Source organism: Coregonus clupeaformis, chromosome 13, assembly GCF_020615455.1.
Source record: "Coregonus clupeaformis isolate EN_2021a chromosome 13, ASM2061545v1, whole genome shotgun sequence".
In the NCBI taxonomy this organism is placed as follows: Eukaryota; Metazoa; Chordata; class Actinopteri; order Salmoniformes; family Salmonidae; genus Coregonus; species Coregonus clupeaformis.
The window spans coordinates 25,488,728-25,499,707 of record NC_059204.1 but is presented as its reverse complement, the minus strand read 5'-3'; the positions used below and the strand labels follow the sequence as shown (position 1 = coordinate 25,499,707).

The window sequence follows — 10,980 nt, the reverse complement described above, 5'->3', positions numbered from 1 at the left end:
GCCAAGCTCCACGTGCAAATCGCCCCACCGTCCACTTCGCTTCCCTTCATTGAATGGGGCTCCGTTGTTTCATCATCCCCAACCAACGCGTTCAAAGGATCACGTTTGAGACTGACAAGCCCTAGATGGATTGACCATGCAATTCATGCTTCCAGCATTTTAGTGGGGCCTTTCAGAACAGGTGTGTATATACTGAGATCATGTGACAGATCATGTGACACTTAGATTGCACACAGGTGGACTTTATTTAACTAATTATTAATTATGTGACCCCCCCCAAAAAATTGTAAAGTGGTTATCCCACTGCCTATAGGGTGAATGCACCAATTTGTGAGTCGCTCTGTTTAAGAGCGTCTGCTAAATGACGTAAATGTGCCCTTGAGCAAGGCACTTAACCCTAATTGCTCCTGTAAGTCGCTCTGGATAAGAGCGTCTGCTAAATGACTAAAATGTAATGTAAATGTAATTGGTTGCCCCAGATCTTATTTAGGGGCTTCATAGCAAAGGGGGTGAATACATATGCACGCACCACTTTTCCGTTAATTATTTATTATAATTTTTTTGAAACAAGTTTTTTTTTCATTTCACATCACCAATTTGCACTATTTTGTGTATGTCCATTACATGAAATCCAAATAAAAATCCATTTAAATTACAGGTTGTAATGCAACAAAATAGGAAAAACATGAAGGGGGATGAAAACCTTTGCAAGGCACTGTACATCTTCACAATGGTGGCCAACATCTGCCTTATAGTACTGATCTCCATGGAGAGGAGCCTGCATCATTCCATGTACATCCTTTTCTGAAACTTGCCTCTTAATTACATAGTCGGGGCTACAGCAATGATACCTTGTCTGTTAGGGGACATTTTGACCGCAGCTCCTAAGCGATATATCACTTACATAGAGTGTGCCATTCAGGCTTTCTATACTTATGTTTATGCTACGACATCACACACCGTTCTCATGATCATGGCCTTTGACAGGTATGTGGCCATCTGCAACCCCCTGCGGTACACTACCATCATGAACAGCAAAATTGTAATCAGGTTGTCTGTGACTGCCTGGGAGGTGGCCATAGTCTTAGTGGGATTCTGCTGGGCCTCACCATCCGCCTGTCACCCTGCAGGTCTAACATATTTAACCCGTACTGCGACAACGCCTCCTTACTCAAGCTCTCCTGCAACGGCGTGATTATAATTAACATATATGGCTTAACCTTTACTGTTGTGCTGTTTGTCTCGTCCATAGGCAGCATCAGTCTCGCCTATTTGAAGATTGCCATTGTGTGTCTGAGTAGTAGAAACAGCTCTTTAAAAAGCAAGGCCCTGACAACCTGTAGCACACACTTACTGGTCTACCTTAACGTGCTGGGATGTGGGTTCACCATTATCATCTTCCATCGCTTCCCAGCCTATGCAGACCTGCGCAAACTGAGTAGTGTGCTGGGTAATGTGGTCCCTACCTGTCTCAACCCCATAATATATGGTTTACAGACTAAAGAGATTAAACAGAGGATATTTAGAGTGTTTCACAGAGCCAAGGTGGCCGCATGATTTTGTGTTAAATCTGACAGGAAAATAAATAATATATTGTGTGATGAGAACTGCAGTGTATGTGTGTGGCATTCATAAAACAAGGGTGGAGTTTCTTCTCAACCACTACCTGAGGGACCTGTAAGGGTTCTGTTGAATTGGATCCTAACATTATTTGAGAGCCATTATTTCATTGATGGTATGCACATTCAAAGCATGTTGTAACATTTTAAACATTCAGCTGCCCCGGTTTGTGTTAGTACTGCTGTAAAAAAAATCATAATTTCTGCCATAAAGCAAATCTACTGTAAAAGACATAACTAGGAAGAACACTATGTTTTCAAACTGACATATATTTTTAGGTGGTGCAAAGTTTTGGGGGGTGTTCCATTAATCATTTATAGATTTAATTTCCACATGCAAACCATCATAGAGTATTAGTTCCAATTATTCCATCAAGAGGAATAATTTATTGTGCAAAGTTTTATTTTAATTTGTGACGCTTACAGAGAAGGCAGAGGCACAAAAACAAAATGTGTGGGTACACTTTATTTTACAGTGTGCTATTTCCCTGATATAAAGAAATAATATTGCGAGATTGTAATTATACAATAATCACCTAACAATTACTCCTCTTTCTTTGTGATTGATTAAAAACAAGTATAATTACATACCATTTAGTACTGTATCTGGTAGTTTGTACAATGCGATTGAACAGGACTTTTGTTGTTCTTTTCATTTTTGTGGTTCTTATCAATAAACTTAAAACTATTAAATCAGATGTATACAGTTGTGCAACTACACCATCAACCAAATGGTAAACAAGAATGTTGTTGGGTTTAGTTTCTAAGAGCATGATAAGTAAACATTAAGCTGTTCTGCCTTCTGAACAGCAAACAATAATTGGAAACAGTGACTTGGCATCATTTTGGAATCTCTGAAAATTATCACACTTTTTAGCCCATACTAAACTATTTTAAAGGAGATTGTATTGAATGTTTTGCGGTCAGGACAGTGTGTTGAGTGTTTTGCGGCCCTGCGGTGAGACGGCTCTATGTCGGCAGAAGACCCTCTTGATGGCCTCTCTCAGCTCCTTGTTCCTCAGGCTGTAGATCATTGGGTTCAGGAAAGGAGTCAGAGCCGAGTACAACACCGACACAATGATACGCACCTACAACAATAACACAACATGAATACAACATTAAGACAACTACAATACAACAACGATACATACCCCCCACCACATTATAATAAACGCAAAGATACCCATTATTATACAACAATGATACGCACCTACAATATCAACACAATGTTATCCAACCTTATCACAACATTATTAACAGCATGACCTTGATCATATTCACCCATAAACATAGCATTATTAGGGATGGTTCTATTCCATTTAAATTCCAATCAATTCAGGAAGTACTCTGAAATTCCAATTATCTTCAATGCTTTTCAATTAGGAAAATGGAATTACAATTGGAATTTGGTTTACTTTCTTAATTGACTGAAAATTAAATGGAATTGACCCCAACCATGTTATTAGGATTATCACAGCCCTGGCATTATGACACAAACCTACAACAACTGAAGAGCATCAGTACAATATGTTACACACAATTGATACAACACTGCCATCTCCTGGTGGGAACACCTTTTGCATGCCAGTAGACATCAACAGTGAAATGACAAATCAGAGGACATGGGTAACCAGAGTAATGGCACAAATATCAGTCAAACTTTTCAACTGGTGAATGTAGAATTCCCAGTGTTGACTGAAGGTTGTCTGATGGCAGAGTTAAACAGTAATTAGAACAGAGAAAGGGGGAGGGGGAGAAAGAGGATGAAGAGGAGGGTCACCTCTGGAGAGAAGTTTCCCACACGGTAGGAGATGTAGACGAATGAGGCAGAGCTGTAAGAAATGGACACAACCGTCAGGTGGGCGGCACAGGTGGTGAACGCCTTCAGTCGCTGGGCGGCGCTCATTTTAGCTATCGTCACACCGATGAGGATGTAGGAAGTGAGGATGAGCACACCCGTGGTGAGCAGCGCTACGAGGGCAATGGACAGTGACACGATACTGTCCACCTGAGTGTCCCCACACACCAGCAGCCTCACTGAGGACGGGTCGCACCAGCAGTGGCGCACCACGTTGGGTCCGCAGTATGAACGCTGCATTGCCATGGTAGTGGACGGGAAGGTGCAGATGGCGCCGAAGGTCCACGCCCCAATGATGAGGAGCAGGCAGACGGGGCGGGTCATCACAGCGGCATAGCGGAGAGGATTACATATGGCCACATAGCGGTCGTAGGCCATGACGGTCAGCAGGGCGCGGCCGGTGACAGCCATGTGGATGAAGCAGTACATCTGGAAGAAGCAGCCGGGGACGGACACAGTCTTGACCTCAGTCAGGAAGCCTGACAACATGTTGGGGATGGTGACCGTGGTGTAGACCATATCCACGAAGGATAGGTTGTGGAGGAAGAAGTACATGGGGGAGCCCAGCTTCGGGTCGGTCCGCACCTGTAGGATGAGACAAAGAGAGGGATTAGACAGTGATGTCATAAATAGGCCAAGCAGAGAGTTTTTCCCGACAACATGACTCGACCAGGGGAAACTCTGGGCCCTAGCCATAAATCTCAAGAGTTCAAGAGTCCTGACTCCTGAGGAGTATAGTGTAGTCTATGGGCCCTTAGAACAAATTCTCAGTGAGAGGACCTGAATGAAACCTTTTGATTACTTACACTTGCTACAACTCATGGTCTCTCTTATAACACAATCTCTATCTAATGTTGTTGTGATCTGGTTCTGGCTGTGCGTGTACAATGTACAGTACCAGGTAGATGATCATGATGTTTCCTCCTAGGATGATGGTGTAGGCCAGCAGGAAGATGATAAACAGGACCATCTTCTTCTCAGCCAGACTGGCCAGGCCCTGGATGATGAAGAAGGCGACAGGGCTGGGCTGGGTGCTGTTCATACCTCTGGGCCAGTGGGCCTGATAGGATCTCAGACAAACCTGGTGCAGACAGAAAGATACATTGATTCCGTGTAGCCTACACATAGAAGAAGCACATTCTAAATAAACATGGCTTAGTACAGTTATATTCTGGTTACTAAAGTAGCTACATTAATACATGGTGTAAGGATAATTTATATGAAAAGTGTTGCCTATAGAAGCAAAAAAGATCATTCGTATTGTTTCAGATTCTCAACCTTGGTGGTGTCAGAGTGGGGACATCTATGATACATTCAATGTGATATGATATAACACAAACATGTATAATAATTTATAGCAAGTGGTTCTCAATTATGTTTAGCCCCAATGCAGTCAAAATTCAGTTTTTCCTGTGTTTTGTATCATATGATGAAACGAAGACTGTAAAAGTGTGAAGAAATTTCCTGAAGTGTTATTTCCTGATAGTTGCTGGTTGAAAATACAATCTACACAGGACCTTCTAATCAGGAGGTTTTGCATGGGTGGAGTTTTGGCTTGCCTGGTGACATCACCAGGCAGTATAATGCCGCGATCCAAACAACTTGCAACTAGGAAATCTCCAACTTCCGTTTTCAATGTGTTCATGACAACTGGGAACTCGGGAAAAACAAGCTCTGACTGGGAAACAGTGTTTTGAACGGCCATCTAACTTGAAACACTGGCATCATTCTAGCCATTCCGACTTTGCGACCTGAAAATCACTGACATCATGATTTGACCTTGTTTTTTTCAGAGTTGCCAGTTTTCTTGAACGTAACATTATTATTATTATTGTATTTTTTTAGGGGGTATATCAGCTTTAATATTGCAGATAGATTAAATTCCATCAATGTAATTGTCTGCATCATTTCCAATCCCCCATATATATTTTTTGTAAATATATATATTTATATATATAAACACATACACATACATACATACCCACATGTACACAAATATACATACATATCCACATACATTTACATATACACATACGTATAAAACATATCTCTATGAGTTCTCTATACAAATTCACATAGTGTTTCCTATTGAAATATTTTCAGACAAATCCACAAATCCAACTGTTAAAAAACAAAATCTATATGATAAGTGGAGGGTTAACCTCTTACCTGAGTGAGTGCAGGTCACACTCAGGGATCTTGAAGCTGAGCAGCACCTTAAATACAACCATTTTACCAGCGTCCCATAGTCCCTGTTTTTCCACAGGATGATGTGAGAGGCCGAAGGGACTTGTTATTTAACTAGTTTGTACATCTACATTCATTAAGAACTTTCCCTGGATTCATTAAACAAGAGAAAACGCCAATGCAACGTATGTTTACATTAAACTCCAGGTAAGTTGCATCATTACAGAATATGAATAATAAAAAGTCATTTAGCTACTGTATTTAACTCTAATTGGTGGTGTTTGTATGTGTTTACTTCTCTTGTGAGTAATTAGGTATGGCTCATTAGTTGCAAACAGGTGTTAAATTGGGATTTCGTTACTGGTGGATCTGTCCGCAAAATCATGTTTACTGTGCACTGACTTCTATTCCTACGGTGGATGAACAAAGGCCAGAATTAAACTGTAACACATGGCCAGAATTAAACTGTACTTGTGATTCTGAGAATATACCATTTTTACTTAGTGAACAAAAAACAAATAACTAAACAACTGGTCATAAGCAGTAAAAAAAGAGACCTCAAGGCAAATCTCAAATGACGCCCTCCACATTTAGTGTACAAGTTTTGGGCCTCATTTGTTCTCTTGTCAAAAGTTAGGAATAAGGGTTCATTTGAGACACAGACCTTCAGATAAAACAACAGGTTTTACTCTCCCACAGCCTTGTACAATATCAGTATTAGAATACCCTGCTGTAAGGTCATCTTCCTTTATGTTCTCTGGTTTATCATAGTTCTTGACTGTATTCCACTGAAGTCAAGTGTTAGATTCTCATGTATTGGTCACCTAAGAATATAAGGACACAGACAGAACGACAGAGAGTACATTTCTGAACAGGATTAGTTTCAGAATGAGGGGTGCTGAATGGGTCTGCTGGTTTTGCTGTTATGTCTGTTCGGGACATGGGCTCAGGGAGAGTGTGGAGGGGTCACAGAGAATGACATCACTCCACAGGGCTACAGCAGAGTGGGGTCAAGGAACTGAGGCTGAGGAGACAACTCACAAACAGACGAAAGGTCAGACCTCTGCTGACATCTGGGCTGAACTGAGAGTGCTGAGAGATATGATGGTGGAACATAGAGTGGAGCTGAGGAACATGGAGGATTGGGGAGCTGCAGAGAGAGACTACAGGCAATACCCTGTTGGGATTTGAAGTACTGTTTAATTTTGTAACCTATTTAGTCATGATGAAGATTCACATACTGATCCATGTCATTCATTTTGTTTTCCAGCTCAAGTAGCAGCCTTGGAGGCCAGAGTGACCACCACTGAGAGAGAAAATGCGGGTAAGAATATGTGATATGTGTTAAGTAATATGTTTATGACAGGCTAACATATTTTGAGGGTGGGAAAGGTGCTCTACAAATTAATAATAATAATAACTATTATTACTATTTGTCACGTTCGTTTAAGGGCGGGTCAGACAAAGGCGCAGCGTGAAATGCATTCATGTTTATTAAATGATAAACACACGACCAACGAAACGTGAAGTCCTAAGGCTACACACAAAACAAGCCTACTCACGGAACAAGATCCCACAACCCATAATTGCCAATAGGCTGCCTAACTATGCTCCCCAATCAGAGACAACGAGCGACAGCTGCCTCTGATTGGGAAACACACCCGGCCAAACATAGAACTACAAAACCTAGATAATACACATAGATATACACAACATAGAATATTCACACCCTGACTCAACATATAAGAGTCCCCTGAGTCAGGGCGTGACAGTACCCCCCCCCCCCAAAGGTGCGGACTCCGACCGCACAACCTTTACATAACAGGGTAGGGGCCGAGTGGGGATCCGGCTCCGGGCGTGACGACCACATACTCTCCGCCTCCCTATTGCGCCCCTGGTCTGGTCTGGACCTCGGCGCGCTGCTTCCCCTCTCCTTCCTCCCACGAAGTACCAAACCCTGTCTGGACCCTGGTGTGGGAGACCCCGAACCTGGAGAGGGGCTGACGTCTGGGTCTGGACTGGAGCCGCTGACCGGAGCTGGACTAGGCACCGGTGGAGCGGACTGCTCTGGCTCTGGACTGGAGCCGCTGACCGGAGCTGGACTAGTCACCGGTGGAGCGGACTGCTCTGGCTCCGGAGTAGAGCTGCTGACCGGAGCTGGACTAGGCACCGGTGGAGCGGACTGCTCTGGCTCCAGAGTGGAGCCGCTGACCGGAGCTGGACTTGGCACCGGTGGAGCGGACCGCTCTGGCTCCGGAGTGGAGCCGCTGACCGGAGCCGGACTGGACCCCGGTGGAGCAGACTGCTCTGGCTACGGAGCGGAACAGCTGACCGGAGCTGGACCAGGCACCGGTGGAGCGGACTGCTCTGGATCCGGAGTGGAGCCGCTGACCGGAGCTGGACTAGACCCCGATGGAGCGGACTGCTCTGGCTCCGCAGTGGAGCAGCTGACCGGTGCCGGACCAGGCACCGGTGGAACGGGTACGAGCCGTGCCGGACTGGACACACGCACCACTGGTCTGGTGCGAGGAGCAGGCACGGGCCGGACCGGACTAGGAACACGCACCACTGGCTTGGTGTGAGGAGCAGGAACAGGCCGGGCCGGACTGGGAACACGCACCACTGTCTTGGTGCGAGGCGCAGGAACGGGCCAGGCCGGACTGGCGACACGCACCACTGGCTTGGTGCGAGGGAAGGAACGGGCCGGGCCGAACTGGGAACACGCACCACTGGCTTGGTGCGAGGAGCAGGAACGGGCCGGGCCGGACTGGCGACACGCACCACTGGCTTGGTGCGAGGAGCAGGAACAGGCCGGGCCGGACTGGCAACACGCACCACTGGCTTGGTGCGAGGAGCAGGAACGGGCCAGGCCGGACTGGGAACACGCACCACTGGCTTGGTGCGAGGAGCAGGAACGGGCCGGGCCGGACTGGGGACACGCACCACTGGCTTGGTGCGGGGAGCAGGCACGGGCCATACCGGACTGGGAACACGCACCACTGGCCTGGTGGGAGGAGCAGGAACGGGCCGGGCCGGACTGGGAACACGCACCACTGGTCTGGTGCGAGGAGCAGGAACGGGCCGGGCCGGACTGGGGACACGCACCACTGGCTTGGTGCGGGGAGCAGGCACGGGCCGTACCAGACTGGGAACACGCACCACTGGCCTGGTGGGAGGAGCAGGAACAGGCCGGGCCGGACTGGGAACACGCACCACTGGTCTGGTGCGAGGAGCAGGAACGGGCCGGGCCGGACTGGGGACACACACCACTGGCTTGGTGCAAGGAACAGGAACGGGCCGGACCGGACTGTGGAGGCGGACTGGAGGTCTGGAGCAGAGAGCTGGCACAACCCGTCCTGGCTGGCTGCCCACTTTCGCACGACACGTGTGGGGCGCTGGCACAGAACGCACTGGGCTGTGCATGCGCACTGGCAATACAGTGCGTTTCTCCTTATACCTGGGTTCCTCTATTAACCCCCGCTGCTTATATTGCCTAACCAGCTCCTCTCTCCGTGCCTCTACTTCCTCCTTTTCCCTGCGAGCCTCCTGCAGTGCCTCCTCTTGAATGGATCTCTCTCGCTCTATTCTATCTATCAGCCCCCGTAATATGGTGGACTCCTCTCTTACCCCGCAGATCCGATCCTTCTCTCTCTTTCGGCACTCCTCCTCCAGTGAGGACTCCTCCGGGAGCCCCCACGAGTTAGGGAACAGAAACTCATCGTCGTCGTCGTCATCCTCCGACTCCTCAGTATAATATTGTTCCCACTCTTCTTCCCATGGTCGTAGGGAATCAATCTGCAAACCCACCGGGTGCAGTGGTCGGGGCTCTTCTCTTTCGCTCCCCGACCACCCCTTTAGCCCCCCCACATTTTTTTATTGGGGCTGCTTCTCGGGCTTCCTCCTCGGCCGGCTTCTGTGTTGCCGTTGCTCCTCTCCTGCCTGGGCTTCCTTCTTCGCCCAGGGTCCTTTTCCCACAAATATCTCCTCCCAAGACCAAATCTTCCCCACCTGTGTCCAGGGTGTTCGGTCCTCCTGGGCACGCTGCTTGGTCCGTGTTTGGTGGGATCTTCTGTCACGTTTGTTTAAGGACGGGTCAGACCAAGGCGCAGCGTGAAATGCATTCATGTTTATTAAATGATAAACACGCGACAAAACAACAAACCAACGAAATGTGAGGTCCTAAGGCTACACACAAAACAAGCCTACTCACGGAACAAGATCCCACAACCCATAATTGCCAATAGGCTGCCTAAGTATGCTCCCCAATCAGAGACAACGAGTGACAGCTGCCTCTGATTGGGAAACACACCCGGCCAAACATAGAACTACAAAACCTAGATAATACACATAGATATACACAACATAGAATATTCACACCCTGACTCAACATATAAGAGTCCCCTGAGTCAGGACGTGACACTATTATTATATTTTGATTAAGATGGTTAGGTTTGTCCATGTTTCTCTCCATTGCAGCATTAGCGGTCAGACTGAGTGCCAGTGAGAACAAGGTAGATGAGCTGAAGAGAGAGAATGCAGGCAAAATTACACAAACTTGAGTTAGGCCTATATAAATCACTTCAACAGTGTAATTGATTGTTATTCCAGCCCAAGAAGCAGAACTGTCAGCCTTGGAGGACAGAATGACAGAGTAAGAGTGAGACTGCAGGTAAAACATTGCTAAATATTTGTGATGGGCTTAGAGAAAGAATGTTAGCTAACTATGCATTCAGTATGCAGTGTCAAGATTTCATAAATGTTTCTTTATTCTTGTGATTTTAGCCTTGGAAGGCTAAATATATTTGCACATTATTCTTTAAAAAATTATTCAAGCTCCTTCAAGTTGGTTGTTGATCATTGCTAGACAGCCATTTTCAAGTCTTGCCATAGATTTTCAAGTAAATTTAAGTCTAAACTGTAACTAGGCCACACAGGAGCGTTCAATGTTGTCTTGGTAAGCAACTCCAGTGTGTATTTGGCCTTGTGTTTTAGGCTATTGTCCTGCTGAAAGGTGAAATTGTCAACCAGTGTCTGTTGGAAAACAGACTGAATCAGGGTTTCCTCTAGGATTTTGCCTGTGCTTATCTCTAATCCGTTTCTTTTTATCCCCCCAAAAACTCCCTAGTCCTTGCCGACAAGCATACTCATACCAAGATGCAGCCACCACCATGCTTGAAAATATTAAGAGTGGTACTCAGTGATGTGTTGTGTTGGATTTGCCCCCAAACATAACGCTTTGTATTCACGACACAAAGTTAAGTTCTTTGCCACATTTTTGGCAGTTTTACTTTAGTGCCAATTGCAAACAGGATGCAT

General features: G+C 46.1%; 2 protein-coding genes across 2 annotated transcripts; one reads left to right on the top strand and one right to left on the bottom strand.

The window, feature by feature from the left end:
• Positions 1-973: 973 nt before the first annotated feature.
• On the top strand, positions 974-1,557 carry LOC121578953 (olfactory receptor 52N5-like). The gene is given in 2 exon segments (XM_041893247.1): positions 974-1,091; positions 1,094-1,557. Coding segments are annotated over 2 exon segments (582 nt in total).
• Positions 1,558-2,108: 551 nt separating this feature from the next.
• Positions 2,109-4,519, bottom strand: LOC121580303 (olfactory receptor 1052-like). The gene is made up of 3 exons (XM_041895360.1): positions 4,376-4,519; positions 3,400-4,062; positions 2,109-2,707 (listed from the first exon to the last, which is right to left on the bottom strand). Exons 1-3 carry the CDS (start codon positions 4,517-4,519, stop codon positions 2,543-2,545), a joined length of 972 nt encoding a protein of 323 aa, XP_041751294.1. The 3' UTR covers positions 2,109-2,542.
• Between the last annotated feature and the right edge of the window lie 6,461 nt (positions 4,520-10,980).

Bases quoted from the DNA above. Each gene is read 5' to 3' on its own strand.
- LOC121580303 (XM_041895360.1), bottom strand. From the start codon at position 4,519: ATGAACAGCACCCAGCCCAGCCCTGTCGCCTTCTTCATCATCCAGGGC. The intron at 4,063-4,375 runs GTACTGTACATT...CTCATCCTACAG, and splicing joins ACATCATGATCATCTACCTG to GTGCGGACCGACCCGAAGCT. The intron at 2,708-3,399 runs GTGACCCTCCTC...TTATTGTTGTAG, and splicing joins TGGGAAACTTCTCTCCAGAG to GTGCGTATCATTGTGTCGGT.